Below are 20313 nucleotides of genomic sequence, written 5' to 3'. Positions count from 1 at the left end.
ATACTTTTGCCCACAGGGGAATTTATAGGTAAAGATAACCAACCCAGTAAACCAGATTAAATAGGGCAAAAGCTGTCGGGAAAAATATTCGCGAATAGGAATCAATTTTTGCAATGCGTATGTGAATCCTTCCTTCCCTCCAGGATCCCGTTTTGCAGTCTTCAAAACAGCAGAAGAAGCTGGCACAATCTTTGCCCTCCAAACATTGGTACCCATAATCATCTTCTCCTTGAGGGAGAGAAATGCTATTCATTGGAATCAGAGTGGATCCAGCATGAAGACCAGGGGATACCTGAGACAATAATAAAAATTAAAGAAAAGAAAAAAAAAAGTTGAATGACTTAAGGAAAGATCCATTTCACCTCTCTGGGGAAACTCTAGGAAACCAAGATGCAATGAAAATGAATTTGATATTCAAATACCAAATAGTCTCAGTTAATGTTGATTTAGTTGAAGATTACAATTATTTTGAACAGTTCTGCTTACCTTGAACGATTTAGTAGAAAATAAATAGCCCTGAAAATAGAATGCATTTTATGCCTTTAGAAACTAGGTCTTCCATGGCCAACTTTTGTAGTTTCTTTTTATTTATTTGTTTGTTTGTTTTATTTAGTGGTACCGGGAGCTTGGAATAAGGGTCTTGTCCTTGCTAAACTGCTGCAATAGTATTGAATGAAGCCTCAATTCCACGTTTCCACAAGTTAGTTTCAGAATAGTTTAAGATGCCCATCAACAACACTGGGATCACAGGCATGCATGACTCTACACAGCTATGGGTTAGAAGGAGTCTCATGAACCATTCTGCCTGTGTCCTCAAACTATGATCCTTCTATTTTCAGCCTCTCAAGTACAGGTGTGAGCTGCCCGTGCCAGACTTACTATTTATAACACTTTTGAGAAAGGATTTCAACCAATGAATTTAAGTCAAAAGGTAATGAACACTAGATTTTTGTTCTGTTATACACAAGTATTTACTATGCTATAAATACATCGTTTGTGAGTTTTATATTAATTAACATATGGAATAATGACAATAAATAGCAAATAAGTCATTTGATAATACACAAGACTTGAGAAGTGACTGGACCCACAAAATAGGAGTTTTGCCATAGTGAATGAGGGTAAAAATATTATATTTGATAGACACGATACGTAATAGTTTAAAAACTCAGGGTTCAGCATGAGTGATGTGCAGAGTGATGTTCATTCTAATACTATAACTATCCTCATGGCTGGAATTATATTCACACCTGATTTTGTGACAGCTGTGATGAACAAATTTCATGTAGAATGATCAGTGCTTATATAGAAAGATCAGTGCTCCATTTTGCCTGGTAATAACTACTGTTATTATAAGTATTATTTGTGACACATATCAAGTTCATTTTTGTGATACAAACTTCTGAATAACGTTTAAGTCATAAAAAGAATCATTGAAAGTATTAGGCAAATCAGAATATTACAGAATATCAAGACAGTGTATTGCTGTTGATTCCTGCTACAGATATTACACAGTCAACTAGAAAATGACAAAAGACACATGTACACAACTATAATAACAAGGTCATCTGAATCTACTTTAAAATATCACTGAAAGCCTTAATGACCAGTAAAATATGCATGAAGGCTTAAGTAGTTTTTGTAACTTGTTTATCCTCCAAAACGTTCCACTGAATCTAAGGATATCTATGCTGTGAATCTTACAAAATACTATCTTATATTTTACTTTTTCTATATTAATAAAATGCCAAGATTATGTAAATTATTTTAATTTGATTTAATTCTGGTTAATGTGTTTATTAATTTTTTATTCTAAAATTTGAGTTGATTTATTTACAGCACTAAAGATTGAGCTCATGGTCTCAGACACAATAGGAAAAGGTGTCTCTACTACGTGATCCAACCTTTAGCTCTGAACTTGAAATTTTTTAAACAAAATTAAGCACCAAAATAAGAATTGTTTAAAATTTGATCTGTAGTGAAACTAATTTTATTTCTAAAAGGATCAGAATCCAAAGTAACAAATATTAAGAATTCAATATATGCAAGAAAACAGGTATATGAGATAAAACTTAATATGTGTGTGTGCATGTGTGATTTCAAGACACAATATTAGACAAAATATACAGCTAATTACAGATAAAGACTAATGTCCTAAACACAAATAATCTATGACCATACTTGATTAGTTATATAATGCAAAGCAGAGGCAATGTATTGTCAAATAGTAATGATGGATCTTTTTGAGAGGACATTTCAAGATGCTAGACCCCTATATCTTAGGAAAGAATGAACTTATGTGAAAACATGAGATAAATTCACCTTTGGCTTTATCATTTTATATGCAAGTAACATATTTTGGTATAATAATATTAGGGAAAAAGATTAAAATCCAAATCGGTTATCTGATAATTTGAATTTTATATGGCACAGATACAATTATTTTTAGCCAGTCCTGTAGCTTAAACTCAGGACCTGAGCACTGTCCCTGAGCGTCTTTTGCTCAAGGCTAGCACTCTACCACTTGAGCCACAGTGCCACTTCTGGCTTCTTCAGTTTCTGTGGTATGGAGGAATCAAACCCAGGGCTTTATGCATGCTCTGTAAGCATACTACCACTAAGCCACCTACCCAACCACAGACATATTTTGAATGTCTCACTGTGCTGACATTAATGGCAATGTGGTGTATTTATCAGGTGTCAGTGTTGTATGGGAGAGGAGAGTAATGGTATTAGATTGCCCACAAGTGGAGAAACCTTCCTAGTAGAAAATTGAAACAATGATCTATTTGCCAGGGGCCAAATTCTATTTCTATCTCAGTGCCCTCTTTGCAGATTTTTAGTGACTTACCATCTCCCTATCTACCACCCTTAGTCCAAATTCACAAATTGAAAAAAATATTACATTTCAATAAATAAGGAATGTGACCCTAAATATATACAACCAGCAAAAAATAGTTAATGACCCAATAATCTCGATAAAATAAAATACAGCTGAAGCCCAGACATCTGACCTTGGAGACAATAATGATGCAGTTCAGATAATATGCCATTATTTATTGCTTCAAAAAGTCACTAAGAATATAGCTAAACATTTTAAAAACGCAATCCCAACCTTACCATTAATGATGTTTATAACCAGTTATGTATCACATACTTGCATATTAATATAAGCATAAAGAATATATATTAAATATTAATACATATTAATTATCAAGTATTATTAAGCAATTGCATTGACAATGAAATACAAATTATACTTATAGAGGTAATATCTATATAACTACTAGTTACACTATGTGGTAATGACTGATAAAAATAATGTATTAAGCTATTTTATTAATACTCTGAAATAATGAGTACTATTACTAATTTCCCATTCAAAACACTAACATGAGAATGCCAAACTAACTACTGGTTTTCTTCACCATTTGTACAGAATCTTGTTGAAGTATCAGCTACAATGTTCAAAATTCATAAAATCTAGCCAGGTACTGGTAGCTTACAGCTGTGATTCAAGCTATTCAGGCAGCTGAGTTCTGAGAGTGACTGTTCCAAACCAGCACCAGCAAGAAAGTCTAGGAGGCTTAGCTCCAATTAACCACTAAAAGATGGAATTGGAAGGATGAATCAAGTGGTAGAGCATCATTCTTGAGCAAAGTAGCCAAAATAAAGCACACTAGGCCCTGAGTTCAAGCCCTAGTAATCATTTAAAAAAATTGACAAAATCCATATTTGCATTAAAAATAGGTTAAAATAGGTAGATGTTGGTGTAGATGAACTTATCTATTTGGAGTTGCTCAGTATCAAAGTAGATAGGGAAACAGTTCAAACAGATAAAATAAATACATGAAAAAAATGGCATCATAATTAGAAATATGATCAAAATAATCCTCAAAGGAAAATAAAACCAGAAAGGGTTAGAATGTTATGAACTTTGAAGATAATTTTGTTCTACATTTTTGTTCTATTTATTCAAACACATCATAGTGTTATGTGAAATTCAGTTTAATATAAGTTATTCAATGATTAATCTGTTTTCTTTCATCTGTGTGCTTTCAGTAGAAAGAGAAAGGTAAAGAATGACATTGAGAAGTCAAAATAAAGAGAGTTTGGGTGGTGCCCAGGCACTAGAGAATCATCTTAGGTCTGGAATAAATGATTATTTGATCTCTTCAAAGCAGCCCACCACTTACTGACATTTTGCAATTACTTAAGGAGCTTTTTCTAAAGATTTATTTCATACTTTACCAGTATCATATAATCCCTCTTGAGACCTTTGACAAAATAACAAGTTTAAGGTGAAAATAATACAATATTTGAAATTAGAGTTTCGTTATGTTAAGGCATTTTCTGAAATGTAGATTATGTTGCTTCCTATAGATGTTCACTTAATGGAAAGAATAACTTTTGGCTGAGAAAAGACTGTGAGGTGGGAGTGGCATGGAAAACTCCTTCACTTATCACTGTGACCCAAATACCAAGTTTGTGGCTCTCAATGGCATGCTATTTCTTGAAATATTTCAAGTAGTCTTAATATCTCTCTGTCACTATTGCCATTCACATATTTACCATATTATGTCAAATCATTTTCCCAGCACATAGATGCAATTATGTCATTCTGTTTGAAAATGCTGATAGTACAAAACTAGAAGTTGTAACAAAGTTCCTATTTTCCAAGCTTCCATGGCCTGACAGAACTTTCTACGATGACAAAAATGCCTTACAGTTGCACTCCAATATGGAAGGCAATTGCAAAATGTAACTATTGAACACTTGAAATCTTACTTAATGCTATCAATCTACTGAGTTTTAAATCCTATTAATCTTATACTAGGTTTCACCAACCTAACTTACGTAGCTGCTGGCTACTGCACTGAATATTATGGCTTGACACATATACTGGTGTCCACTTTAAATTCATATGTAAATTTTAACTCAGATCGCTGGTTGCTTCCTGCCTTAAATATTCTCCACCTTCATTCTGAACACTGGAACTTATTTTTCAAGGAATTTCAGCTGTGTCATATTTTCTCTGAAACTTTCTCTGCCAAACTACCTTTGGAAGAATTAGTTACATGCTTTATGATTGAATTATTTACACATAAGTTGAAAGGAAATTTTCCCATTCTTCTGTCACCCACATTGATATGAATCTCCTTTCAACAATATGTGTTTGGGAATGTTCACAAAGCATATCTCCAGGTTTATCAAGCCTGTTATTGATGCTGAGGCATAAACCAAGCTTTGTGATATCTCCTCTCTACCTCAACAAGATGTGTTGTAATCACAAACATATTTTATGTTTTATGTACCAAAACCCTCCTGCCTTTACTCCAAGCAGCAGGATTGTAGATAGGCACAACCATTCTATGGTTGTTTTAGAAACAGTGTTATTTTGATGTTTGCCTCAAAGCTAAATCCTATTCTTTCTATTGCTCAAGGAACCTTAATGTTAAATTTTAACATTAAATCTAAAATTATATTATTTGTTTAAAAGTTATTCTAGAATAGTACCTAGAATAAAGAAGTCCTTTCCTTGTTTGCTTTTATGATCATTTCCTTTCCCAAAGCTTTGTTGTCCTGAATAAATGTGTCATGCAGGACTGTGGTTAAAATTACTTGATCTGAAGTCAAATTGATAAGCTATTATCTCATAGTTCCCTTGGGAAATATATAGTATCTATTTTATACAGAAGTGGAATGATATTAGAAAAAAATCTATGGGAGAATATTCATTGTATGACTTGATTGTGATTGTTATTCTGAACATCTTTAATTAATTTTCTTAAAAGAGAAAACAATTGGAGTCCTTAAATAAAGATCTACAAATGAAAATAGGAGATGGAAAAATCTAAATATGATCTGTAGCTTCTATTATAGAGAATTGGTAGTAAAATATTTCATTTTTAATCTAAATATTTAGCACTGGATATAAAAGTTGACCACATTTCTTTCAAATATTTTGTCCATTTGTAGGCCATACTACCATCAAATATTTTTCATGAAATGAAACATGAAATAATATTAAGTGAAAGAGATTCACAATTTGCACTGTCAACAGTACACTCTGCTTTCTTGAAATATTGTGGGGAACCTGTGAGGCTCTGCTCCTTGGAATACAATAAGGTAACTTAAAACTGTCCTAAAGTTTCATAAAGAAACCTATGAGAAAGAGGACAGACAGACAAAAAAAATTAAAAATCATCAAATCCTAATCCTTGGTAAATTATTAGAATAGAAATCTTGAGGGTTCATTGTAGATTGTAGATTCATGATCTTCTTTAAAAATATTTACTGAAACTAATTATGAAGTGTCTTCCTGTTAATTTTGGAGATCTACAGTACTACATCTCTGAGTCACATGAGGAATGGCAAATAAAACAGGGTAAAAGTTTTGTCTGGTGTGGGGCATGCCCTTGTTGGGGCTGCTTTCTCTGACCGGGCTCAGAGGCTTATTTCTTTCTCTCTTATTACCCTCGTATCATCCTCTCCCCTAACCCTCGGCCTGCAGGTCTGTCAGGGTGGGACGTAGGGGTGACTCCGGCCTGGCATGCGCGCGACCCGCGTGGTAATGTGGCCGCTATCCTTGTCTGGGAGCTAGCGTACATAGACCACGGAGTAGGCTTCTGAGAGCGAACTAACTTTATTGAGGGAAGGTCAAGGGGAGATGATTTCTAAGAAAGGGGGTTGGCCAGGATTCCGATAGGCCATGAGCTGTCACCTGACTCCCAAGGGGCTGGTCACTTGACCTCCAAGGGGCTACGTCACTCTGAGGGCGCCAAACCAGGGCGGGGCTGGTAGGCGCCAGGCTGGCTGCCAGCTAAGTCGGGGGTCTATTTGCCCAACCGGTTTCTCCGGATTCCAATGTAGAGAGGATGGAAGGGCCGCATTCCCCAGCTGGGGGAGGTGCCTCAAGCCCCTTCCATCCAGGGGAGAAAGATGGACCCCAACATGCCCTGATGCCTTGCTTCAGAATGAGAAAGTCCCATCCACCCCGCCTGTTTCCCAGGGCTGGAGCCAAGTGTGGCTGTTATGCCACAACCCGGAAAGGCGGTCCTAGTTGGCCCTGCCTGTCTTCCAGCCCCAGGGTCACGTGTGGCTATTACGAAGAACCCGGAAAGGTGGTTCTAGCTGGCCCTGCCTCCCAGCCTTGGGACCACTTGTGACCAAGATGGCGTCTAGTGGTGAACCCGAAGGTGGTCCTGTGGGCTGTGACATAGAATTAGGCCGCCTTCTGGGAATGGTTTCTCGTCCCTCCACCCTTGACGGACATCTCAGGCCTCCCTTCACAGTCCCTAGATAGGTGTGCATACACCCCTCCCCTTCCTGCCACTCTCTGACCTATTGAAGAGCGGAACTTATTTCAATAAAGGGAGGCAGGTGCAGACATTCTCCTGGACGAGTCTGATTGTCTTCTGGTGAGGGGGGGCTAGGTCTGTCGACCCTTCTCCTTTCTTGGCTCCCCCCAGTTAGGGCGAGCTTCCCCACCTCACCCACAGGTCAGGAGAGTGCTTGGGGGTAAAGACCCCCACAGTCTGGTGGTATGGCTCAATTTATATAATGACAGCTCTGTAAGCACAAGACCCTGAACCCAAACCCCAGTAGCACCCACAAATGAGTAGGAAGAGATAAAAACCTTGAGTGCTGGCACTGATAATGATCTGTGCCTTCATCTTGGAACTTTCAGTTACTAAGATGTTCTTTCACAAGTCACTGTGCTCATGCTTACAGAATTTCTGGAAGCATAAAGGAAATTGTGTATGTACAATGCTCAAAGGGGTACCTAGAACCCTGCATATTGATAGATGGGTCTATCAGGTTGGTATTATTGCTATTAGGAAAAGAAATTGTAGTCATCCTCCACCAGCTCACCATACTAGAGTCCAGAAAATCAGTTTTAATACAAAAATTAACTTATTATATAAGTTAAAGCAGGTACTAGAAGATTGGAAAAAAAGGAGTAAAGCTTTATACTGTACAAAAACATAAAAACATCATTACTGTGATATTACATTCTAAAACAGGTCAGTTTTAACATTACTGGCAAATGTTAAACTCTAAATGTAAGCTAAATGTGGGCCAGCAATTGTTAACAAAGCAAATCCTACTACAAAATTAGAAATAGGAGAAGAATATTAGCTAATGCTTTAGATGCAAAGGCTATACTACTTAATAGGAAATTTTTATAGTTTGTGAAGTCCTTTATTGTGAAATCCTTTATCCAATAGAGGATATTTAGGTAATATAAATGAAGAGCCTTCTCTTGCTAGGTACTTAGGTTTCATCTTGATTTTATCTATTTTTCTATCATAGACCTCCAACATCTTATTTACTTAAGAAATATAACAGATATTTAAAACAGAGCTGTCAGGGAAGTTAGAGTTTATGGATCATATTTTCTTAACCTACCGAGGACTTGTTTTTTAGCTTCCTGTCTTTTGTAGTTTTCCCTTTTTTGTTGCTAGTAAAATAATGCAAGGTTCCATATTCCATCAAGGCTGCAAAAACAAAAATAAAACACACAGACACGAAGAGATCCATGGCAGTCACATAGGAAACCTTAGGTAGTGACTTCCTGGCGATTGTACTCAGGGTTGTCATGGTCAACACAGTAGTGATACCTGTGGAGAAAGGGAAAAAATATAGAAGACTGAAATTATTTTAACAGGTTGTTTTTATTGTCCCCTTTGGCTTGGCAATAAAACTGAAATACATCATAGAAACTAAAGGATATGATTACCAGTGATTTACAAAGATAATTGTTGGTAACAACGCTGGTGACATTATGTTTAAAGCTCTTTTGCTTGTCTGTATGAGTTTTAATCATTTCAATTACTGTAGATTGCAAGCTTATTCCCCATACCCATCCTTCCTCCACAGTAATAACATCATCAGGATTTCAGGTGGTAAGTAATTGCCTTGGAAGAACTTTATTGCACACCTTTGTGCAGCAGAGTGTGACCACCAAATAAGAACAAGAGCAAGCCATGAAGAACTAAGTCAGGAATTAAAGTGATGTCTAACCAGTGGCATCACACACAGGAGAAATGTCCTGCATTCTCCCCTTACCATTCTGCTAGAATGCAATAGCTGATATTTAAACAACTATCCTAGATCATTCGATGAGGTGGGGAATCTACAACACAGCAGGGAATTGAAAGGAGCCTGAATCCCTCTTGCAATGGTATGTCATATCTCTAGTGTGTCATATCGTCTACTTGCCTTTGAGCTCATATGTGAGAAACAAATGGCCTTCTAGTATAGCAATTGTGAATTAAAATGCTCTCACATTCATATTTAAAATTAATCTAAATTAGTGTGATTTTTCTTATATGAAATGTTGCATCTATATTAATATTTTTAAATCCATTAATTTAAGAAAAGAGATCACACATAATTATAACAAAGTAATATTTCATCATCACTGAGTAAATATTTTTATTGTTAAGAATTCATTATGTTTAACCAGATGTAATGGCTCAGACTTATAACCTAGTTACCTGGGAGGAAGAAACCAGGAAGATAGAAATTTGAGGAGAATACTGGCAAAAAGTTGGTAAGACGGAATCAATCAATAAAAAATTTAGGCATGGGAAGTGAGCCTACCACCTAAGCCTTGCAAGGAATGTAAATGGAAGGACCACACAGCATGTGTGGGGACAAAGCAAGAATCAACTTGCAAAAAAAACAAAAGTGAAAAGATCTTGGGCATGAAGCCCTGTGGCAATATTAATAAAAATAATAACAGCAGGGATTGGGGATATGGCCTAGTGGCAAGAGTGCTTGCCTTGTATACATGAGGCCCTGGGTTTGATTCCCCAGCACCACATATACAGAAAACAGCCAGAAGTGGCGCTGTGGCTCAAGTGGCAGAGTGCTAGCCTTGAGCAAAAAAAGCCAGGGACAGTGCTCAGGCCCTGAGTTCAAGGCCCAGGACTGGCCAAAAAAAAAAAAAAAAAAAAAAAAAACAGCAAAAAGAGAGTGAGAAAGCAAAAGAAAAAGGAAAATATAAAAGTAGTAAACGAAATACAATAATGTTGCTTAATTGGAATATTCCAGAGCCACACCAATGATTGTCTTTGGAAATGTCTCTCTTTACCCACTAGCCTTCTTGTGATTCTTATTAGTATCAGATCATCTAAATTATACATCCATTTCTATGCCTCTTTTAATATATACCTTCATAATTATCATTTTTATCTTAAAATATGGCTTTATGAATAAGATTCATACTACTCTCTTAAAAGTACCACATAAAATGCCAAATGTTTCTTAACTTGGTCAATATTAATGCAATGGAGAGATCTTTGATGAGAAAAAGAAATAAAAAATTCTTAGCAACAGTCTTTTTGGTAGAGTAAGGTCAGTCAAGAGCCACTGCTTTCCCCTTATGTCTCCAGTAAAATGTGTACTATCACCTCCTACATTCGTGTCTTCTGCTTCATTGATTCACAGAATTGAAACAAACCAAAGATATACAAGTATGAAGAACAGGGAATCATAAAGGTAAATATAGGTTCAGTCTCTGTCTCTATTATCTATTTGTGAACTGAAGGAAATTCTTCAATTCCTCTATGTCTACCATCTATACATCTGGCACAGAAATATTTTGCTAGTAACCTACAATAAGTATATCAAAATGTATGCATTTATTTACTGTCATAGTATAGAGAGTACTGATTTTAAATTTTTAGGTTTTCCTTATTTTATGAATTTAAAGCTACAAATACCCTCTAAATATTGCCTTCACAGTACCACAAGTATTTTTTAATATTTATTGATTTATTTGGTAGTCTAAATCTTTATTTTTTATTTTTCATTGTTATTGTGAATATGATGTACAGTGGGGTTATAATTATATAAGTCAGACAAGGGGTACAGTTCCTTTTGAATAATGTCACCTCTTCCTTCCCTCTCTCCCAGATCTTCCCTGCTGTCTCTGCCCACAATTGTATAGTTAATTTTCAACATAATGTCTATTGAGTATCACTGATGCATTTGTTCATCCTTTGTCCCTCCAATTCTGTGCTTTCCCTTATCCTCATAATATCATATTTAAAAAAAGATGAAAGGAAAAGAAAACAAAAACAGCAACAGAGAAAGTTCTTGTTCCCATTTCCTAGAGTTCACTTATGCACATAGATATTGTGCCTTTGTGATTTAGTCCCAAAAATATCCTCCTTTGGGCCCATGCATGTTAATGTCTAGATACTTGTGTAAGTTATCATGTGTCACCACAGTTACAATGGTTATTATCAAGAAAATTAACAATAACAAATGTTGGCATGGATGTGATAAAAGGGAATACTATACTACACTGTTGGTGGGAATGTAAACTTGTTCAACAATTCTGGAAAGCATTATGGAGGTTCCTTAAGAGACTACAGATAGAGCTTCCCTATGACCCAACAATTCCACTCCTGGTTATTTACCAATAGTCCCCAAACACAGCCACACTAAAGCTATCAGCACAATTATGTAGCATAGTTTACCACAGTCAAGATATGGAATCAACCCAGAAATATATTTAAATTTTAAGTTCTTATCAAAATTTAGTTTGTGATATTTTTCTAATTTTTTGCTTTTCCTGGACTTAAAAAATATTTACTTATTTATTGTCAAAGTAATGTACAGAGGGGTTACAGTTTCATAAGTAAGACAGTGAGTACATTTCTTATCAAACTTGTTACCTTCTCCTTCATTTCTCTCCCGCCTTTTCCCCTCGCCAGTTCTCTCCCCACCCTCTGCCAAGTTATACAGTTGGTTTATAGCATATGATCTTGTAAGTATTGCTGTCGCATTGGTTTGTTCACCTTTTATCCTTTGTCTCTCCATTCTGATGTTCCCCTTGCGTAGTTTGATCTGAATGTTACCTAAAAGATCTTTTGAAAAAAATCCATGTATGAGAGATCAGTGTTACAGTCTTTTTACTATGTTTTCATAGCTTTCATTTTTGTCAGAAAATATACTCATGAGAGTTTTGGCCTGTTGGATTTTTAGTAAAATCTCAGTTAATGTTTTATAAGCATTTGAAAATTTCTTGTCCTCATAAGTAACACATATTGTTCTATAGATAGTCTTCTCTAAATATTAATTAATGCAGGTGGTTCATATGTTCTATGTTTTAATTCTTCTTTGTGTGGACACTGAATGAGAAAATGGTATTATATATTCAATAAAGATTGTAGATTTTTCTGAACTATTTTTCCTCACAGTATTTTATTCATGTATTTGAAAGCCCAAACTATACTTCAGGAGTTTGTATAAGAAAAATGTTATGTCATTTTAGGGAATGTCAGTATCTCAGTTCTAACCACTTCTATGCTTCTTCAGAATTAAGATTACTAGGTTACAAAATTCTGATAATTTGAAAAGGGTAGGTTTCTAAAAACTATTTCTGGATTTTACAATTACATTTTATTCTTACTTACACATGGTTGAAGTCAATGTGTTGATTTTTTTAAATAAATTATTGCATTAGATTTTACTTTATTACAACAGTGTATAAGGCAAGAGAAATGATAACAAACTTCAACTTCCTAATATTTACTACTTCAGTTCAGTAATTTCTATCATAGCAGCTAGTTTGAGAAGGATGTGGTGGATTTTGTAAGAGACACTTCTGAGTCCATGATAATAAGAAATAATTTGTAATATTAACTAATAACACAATTGAAAAATGCCATAGTTACTCCAGCAAATTCAAATTGTTTACTATTTTAAAACATATGAACATTATTGTTTCTTTCTATGCTACTTAAGGTATAACATGAACATGATCTTTTATTTTTGATTCTTACATTTTTCCAAAGAGAAATTGAGTAGATTACTCTCTTCAATTGTGAAAGAAAATTCAAGGTCTTAAAAAGACTTGCATGATCCACCTTATGTACTTCTCTTTTCACACACTATGCAGCCAGCTCTGGACATCAAACATGACATGGAAGAAACAACCCACTTTACATCTGTGAACATCTCCCTGCCTAGCTTACCCTTTTGGAAAATATCCAGGTTAGCCATTATTTCATTAGGTAACTGTTTAAATTCCTCCCTCAGAGAGATCTACTCAACTTCTGACCATGCAATAACAAACATCACATCCACCCAAATTCCTTTTTGTCTAAACATTTATTTTTGTTTCTTTTTATAGACTTTTTTTTGCTCACTGAAGTTTAACTGATTTTAAAATGCATGCATTGTGTTTTCTCTAATAACAGGTACTATAAACACAAACATTTCACAATTTCTATCTTTATAGTATTAAAAACACTGCCTCTGTTTTTCAGGAAGCTTCAACAAACTTTGATAAAAGTTTGTTTCAAATATAAGTTGAACAAATAAGCTCAGAAAACAATACTTTAGTGATGTATGTGGGAAACTATGCATAAACAGTTACAAAAGCCTTGATTTTCCAAGACACACAATTTATTAAATGTACTCACTGCCATACATATGAAACTGTAACCCCTCTTTACATCATTTTCACAATAAATAAGTAATTATTCAAAAGAGATGCACAATTTTAAGAAGTATTCCTAAAGGTAGACATGGCTAAGCTTATCTTTATGATTAACATTCTAGTGTTGAAAAAAATATGAAGTCTCGCAAAAGCACAATTCTGCAATTGCCCTCATGCAATCTTTCTCCATCTCTTCCCCCCTCTCAATAGTGTTAGCATACGACTTCATGAAAAATCAGTTGTAGAAGTAACTTATTCAGTTTATCTTTGGAAAAATGTAAGCATCAAAAAACAAAAAAAATCCCACTATGTTCATGTTATACCTTAAGTAGAATACAAAGAAAATATAATATTCATATATTTAAAAATATTAAACAATTTGAAAGAGATGAAACATAGTTAGATATGTCAAAGGCTATGCTTAGATTCCCAGGGAAAATGTTTCCATGTGCAAACCTAAAGGTTTCAGATTCTCTTCCGATCATCTTTATGTAATTTCCACTTAATTACATTTACTAAATAGAATTATTTGCCAGCAACTACGATAACCACATGGAAACCTCTGTGTCACTGAAAATAGAAACTATCTCAGTTTTGTCTGTGATTTCTGAATTACAATAATCAGTCATGTGATCCATGACAACAATAATCTGAAACACCAATCAATCGATTAACGGGTGTTCACTTTTTTTTTAATGAATGTATAGTAACCAATTGTTTTCTTTTTAAACATGATTTGATTATTTTTACAAGAAAGCAAAAATCAATTTTATCAAGTCTAGCTCATCCTTTTAATTAAAATTATTGTTCAAGAAAGTCATAAATATTCACTGATTATACGTTTTATACTTTACAGAAACAAGGAATTTATTTTTAGCTAGCAGCTCATTGGAGTAGGCAACAACTCATTTGGAATACCATAAAAGTAAGAGATTTCAAGTGTAACCAAATATGCAATTGGAAAGAATATCTTATTATTCCAAATTCTGTTGCATCTTTACAGAAATGTTGGTGAAAAGTAATTTTAAACATGAACAAAATAAGATTTAAATGTCATGTATGCTTTTCATGTATAAATTCATAAATATCTTTGCCCCTTCTGACATACATTCGTAGGAAAAATAGATTTTCTCTGATATTTTCTGATTTTATTTTATACACACACACACACAGACAGTCTCATTACAAAACCTAGTGTATTTTGTTACCCTCTTTTCTAAAATTCCAAGTACTGAGATTACACTTATGAGCCACCTGGCTTCTACATGATTTCAATATATTCCTTTCGTTGTAGTCTTGCACCAGTTTCTATCCATTTTCTTATGATTGTAGTGTAGAAAAATATTTTTACACAGGCATGTACAAACTTTTATTAAGTTAAAATGCTTTTTAAAAACCTTTGAGACATTGAAGGAAGCACCTTAATTTTCTGGAGAGAGAACAGCAAGCCAAGCCCCAAGTCAATAGATGGAAGCAAATAATTAAAATCAAATCAGAATTCAATCAATTAGAGATGAAAAAACCATTGAAAGAATCAACCAAACAAAGAGTTGGTTCTTTGAAAAAATCAACAAGATAGACAGACCCCTGGCAAACCTGACCAAAAAACGAAGGTAGCACATTCAAATAAACAAGATAAGAGATGAAACAGGTAACATCACCACAGAAATAACCAAAATTCAGAAAAAAAAAGGGACTATTTTGCAAACCTTTATGCCAACAAATTGGAGAACTTGGAAGAAATGGATGATTTCCTAGAAAAAACTGATATCCCCAAACTCAACGATGAAGATTTAAACCTTCTAAACAGACCCATACACAGTATTGAAATAGAAATGGCAATAAATGATCTCCCATCCAAGAAAAGACCAGGTCCAGACGGATTCACTGCAGAATTCTACAAGGCCTTCAAAACAGAACTCACACCAATATTTCTCAAACTCTTCAATGAAATTGAAAGAGAAGGTTCACTACCAGACTCATTATATGAAGCCAGTATAACCCTCATCCCAAACCAGGCAGAGACTCATCACGGAAAGAGGACTACAGACCGATCTCCCTGATGAACATAGATGCAAAAATTCTCAACAAAATTCTGGCCAATCGACTTCAACAGGTCATCAAAAAAATCATCCAACACGATCAAACTGGATTAATCCCAGGGATGCAAAGTTGGTTTAGTATACGCAAGTCAATTAATGTAATCCACCACATCAACCGGAGCAAGGTAAAGAACCACATGGTTTTATCTCCTGGTGCGGAAAAAGCATTCGATAAAATCCAGCACCCATTTATGCTAAGAGCCCTGGAAAAACTGGGATTCCAGGGAACATTCCTGAATATAATCAAGGCAGTTTATGACAAACCAAGAGCAAGCATAACTCTAAATGGTGAAAAACTAAAGCCATTCCCTTTAAAATCAGGAACAAGGCAGGGATGTCCACTCTCTCCCCTGCTCTTCAACATAGTACTAGAATTCCTAGCCAGAACAATTAGGCAAGAAGAAAATATAAAGGGGATCCAAATAGGAAAAGATGAAGTTAAACTTTCTCTCTTTGCAGATGACATGATCCTATACCTAAAGAATCCCATAGACTCTACCCCCAAGCTACTAGAGCTGATCCAAAACTTTGGCAAAGTTGCAGGATATAAAATAAACCTTGAAGAATCAATGGCCTTTCTGTATGCTAACGACCCGAAGACCGAGGCTGAAATCAGGAAAGCAACTCCTTTTGCAATAGCCCCCAAAAACATACAATACCTAGGAATAACCTTAACCAAAGAAGTGAAAGACCTCTTTGATGAGAACTTTAAAAGCTTGAAAAACGAAATTAAGTCAGAACTAAGGAAATGGAAAAACATCCCATGCTCCTGGATTGGGAGGATTAATGTAATCAAAATGGCAATATTGCCAAAGGTTATCTACAAATTCAATGCAATACCCATTAATATCCCAACACCATTCTTTAATGAAATAGAGGAAGCAATCCAGAAATTCATATGGAACAATAAAAGACCTAGAATAGCAAAAACACTCCTAAGCAGAAAGAACAGTGCTGGAGGAATTACAATACCCAACTTCAAGCTGTATTATAAAGCTACAGTAATAAAAACAGCTTGGTATTGGCACCAGAACAGGCCTGAAGACCAAAGGAACAGAATTGAAGACCCAGAAATGAACCCACAGAACTACGCCTACTTAATCTTTGATAAAGGAGCTAAAACAATAGTATGGAAGAAAGATAGCCTCTTTAACAAGTGGTGCTGGCAAAACTGGCTCAACACATGAAACAAACTAAAACTAGATCCTTATATATCACCCTGCACCAAAATCAATTCCAAGTGGATTAAAGAACTTGAAATCAAAACAGACACCATGAAAACACTAAAGGAAGGAGTAGGAGAAAGACTTCGACTCCTTGGCGCAGGACGGAACTTCCTGAACAAAGACCCAGAAAGGCTACAAATCAAAGAAAGGTTGGACAAATGGGACTGCACCAAACTGCAGAGCTTCTGCATGGCAAAGGACATAGCTTGCAAGATAAACAGAAAGCCCACAGACTGGGAGAAGATCTTTACCGGCCATTCAACGGACAAAGGCCTCATCTCTAAAATATATGCAGAACTAAAAAAATTACCTTCTTCCAAAACAAAACCGCAAAGAACCAATAGCCCCCTCATCAAGTGGGCTAAAGACCTACAAAGAGACTTCTCTGATGAGGAAATGAGAATGGCCAAGAGACATATGAAAAAAATGCTCTACATCACTGGCCATAAAGGAAATGCAAATCAAAACAACATTGAGATTCCATCTCACCCCAGCAAGAATGTCATATATCAAGAAAACTAATAATAACAGTTGTTGGAGGGGAAGTGGCCAAAAGGGAACCCTACTTCATTGTTGGTGGGAATGTAAACTGGTTCAGCCACTCTGGCAAGCAGTATGGAGATTCCTCAGAAGGCTCAATATAGAACTCCCCTATGACCCAGCAGCCCCACTTTTGGGTATCTATCCAAAAGCCCACAAACAAAATCACAGTAATGCCACCAGCACAACAATGTTCATCGCAGCACAATTTGTCATAGCGAGAAGCTGGAACCAACCCAGATGCCCCTCCATAGACGAATGGATCAGGAAAATGTGGTACATTTACACAATGGAATTTTATGCCTCTATCAGAAAGAATGACATTGTTCCATTTGTAAGGAAATGGAAGGACTTGAAAAAGTTATATTAAGTGAAGTGAGCCAGACCCAAAGAAACATGAACTCTATGGCCTCCCTTATTGGGAATAATTAGTACAGGTTTAGGCAAGCCATAGCAGAGCATCACAAGGCCCAATAGCTATACCTTTATGAACACATAAGATGATGCTAAGTGAAATGAACTCCATGTTATAGAAACAATTGTTATATCACAGTTGTAACTACTTTCAACGTCCTATGTTCATGTGTAGTTTCTATTATTGAGGATGTTCTTGTATCACCTTCCTATGGTTGTACCTACACTATCTCTGTAATCTTATCTGAGTATATTGGAAACCGTATTTACTGGTATTGGAAGTAGGAAATTCAAAGGGAATACCAAATTTGAGAGACACAGGGTAAAAAAAAAAAAAGAGAAATAACTACAAAAGCAATACTTGCAAAACTGTTTGGTGTAAGTGAACTGAACACCTGGGGGGGGGGAGGTAAAGGGGGGGAGGGAGGGGGTAAGAGGGACAAGGTAACAAACAGTACAAGAAATTTATCCAATGCCTAACGTATGAAACTGTAACCTCTCTGTACATCAGTTTGATAATAAAAATTTGAGGAAAAAAAGAGAAAATGGCCAAGAGACATATGAAAAAGTGCTCCACATCACTGGCCATAAAAGAAATGCAAATCAAAACAACATTGAGATTCCATCTCACCCCAGTAAGAATGTCATATATCAAGAAAACTAACAATAACAATTGTTGGAGGGAATGTGGCCAAAAGGGAACCCTACTTCATTGTTGGTGGGAAGGTAAACTGGTTCAGCCACTCTGGCAAGCTCTATGGAGATTCCTCAGAAGGCTAAATATAGAACTCCCCTATTACCCAGCAGCCCCACTTTTGGGTATGTATCCAAAAGACCACAAACAAAATCGCAGTAATGCCACCAACACAACAATGTTCATCACAGCACAATTTGTCATAGCGCGAATCTGGAACCAACCCAGATGCCCCTCAGTAGACGAATGGATCAGGAAAATGTGGTATATATACACAATGGAATTTTATGCCTCTATCAGAAAGAATGACATTGTCCCATTTGTAAGGAAATGGAAGGAGTTGGAAAAAAATTATGCTAAGTGAAGTGAGCCAGTTCCAAAGAAACGTGGACTCTATGGTCTCCCTTACTGGGAATCATTAGTACAGGTTTAGGCAAGTCATAGCAGAGCATCACAAGAGCCCAGTAGCTATACCCTTATGAACACATAAGATGATGCTAAGTGAAATGAACTCCATATTATTGAAAAAATTGTTATATCACAGTTGTAACTACTTTCAATGTCCCATGTGTATCTCTAGCTTCTATTATTGATTATGATCTTGTATCACCTTCCTGTGGTTGTACCTACACTATCTCTGTAATCTTATCTGAGTATATTGGAAACCGTGTATACTGGTATTGGATGTAGGAAATTGAAAGGGAATACCAAATTTGAGAGGCACAGGGTAAAAAAAGACAAACAACTACAAAAGCAATACTTGCAAAACTATTTGGTGTAAGTGAACTGAACACCTCCGGGGAGGGGGAGGGAAAGAGGGAGGAGGGAGGGGGGATGAGGGACAAGGTAACAAATAGTTCAAGAAATGTGTCCAATGCCTAATGTATGAAACTGTAACCTCTCTGTACATCAGTTTGATAATAAAAATTTGACAAAAAAATTAAAAAAATAAAACCTTTGAGATAATTCATACTATTACATATCATACCCAGTGATGTCCTTGCAGGCACAGCATCTTTATTGATCCAAAAAGACACCCAAGAAAGAACAACTGTTAGGATGCACGGAATGTAGGTCTGGATAGTGAAATATCCCATTCGTCTGCTCAAGTCAAAGAAAATTGTCATGATAATATAATCCCCTGGAAGAGAAAATATTTTATTAAAGCCAGAAATTATGTGAAGATATGTACTGTCATCTACTTATTTCAGTGCCATTTAGTACTACAATCATTCATTTATTTGTGTTTTCTCCTTACCAGATATTGTGTGAGAGATTTCAGTGGAATTCCGTAGCCCTACGAATGCAAACTGATACAACCTCCAATATTTTGGATCAGCTACTTCTACAGATGGCTTTTTCCACTTATACTCAATTTCGTTTTTAGGATATCCATCTGGAAGAATAATAATGACATAGAGATTAACAAGACCCCAAACAGTTACCATTTCTCTAGACTTTGGTAATTCTACTCTCAATTATTTTTATAAGAAATTCCAAATACGGAAAATATTGACTGAAATATCGATATGTACAGTTTAAAGAACAATCATGCAACCATTATTTATCTAAGGTATGATAATTTGGGGCTGAATGTTCTTCCCTACCACTTGGTGTTTTGATGGTGAAGAAATTCTTCATCAGATTTCTAGTGTCCATGTGAAAGTGTGTTATTAGTGCTTCCATTTATTGTATACTCAGCCTCACTGAGTCCTAGGACCCTGACTCTGTAATTGGAGCTGTAGGAGAATCTTCCAAATATATCTGTCATGAAATTAAAGCTCTTTATATTCTACTGTATATAATTCCTTATATACAATATACTACTAGTATATTTTTTTATAGCAAAGGTATATTCAAGGATGGATAAATTGG

The 20313-nt window shown here is 35.6% G+C and overlaps 1 protein-coding gene across 1 annotated transcript in view; it reads right to left on the bottom strand.

The window, feature by feature from the left end:
- Positions 1-22: 22 nt before the first annotated feature.
- Positions 23-20313, bottom strand: part of Gabrg1 (gamma-aminobutyric acid type A receptor subunit gamma1) — a 58414-nt gene continuing 38123 nt past the window's right edge. The window contains exons 6-9 of the mRNA XM_048364168.1: positions 19697-19834; positions 19427-19579; positions 8413-8624; positions 23-292 (exon numbers count right to left, since the gene is read on the bottom strand). Coding sequence (XP_048220125.1) covers positions 23-292; positions 8413-8624; positions 19427-19579; positions 19697-19834 — 773 coding nt within the window. The remainder of the gene's footprint in view (positions 293-8412; positions 8625-19426; positions 19580-19696; positions 19835-20313) is intronic.

The sequence above is a fragment of the Perognathus longimembris genome, chromosome 16, assembly GCF_023159225.1.
Source record: "Perognathus longimembris pacificus isolate PPM17 chromosome 16, ASM2315922v1, whole genome shotgun sequence".
Classification (NCBI taxonomy): domain Eukaryota; kingdom Metazoa; phylum Chordata; class Mammalia; order Rodentia; family Heteromyidae; genus Perognathus; species Perognathus longimembris.
The sequence above is the reverse complement of the archived record's forward strand: the minus strand, read 5'-3'. Positions and strand labels throughout refer to the sequence as shown.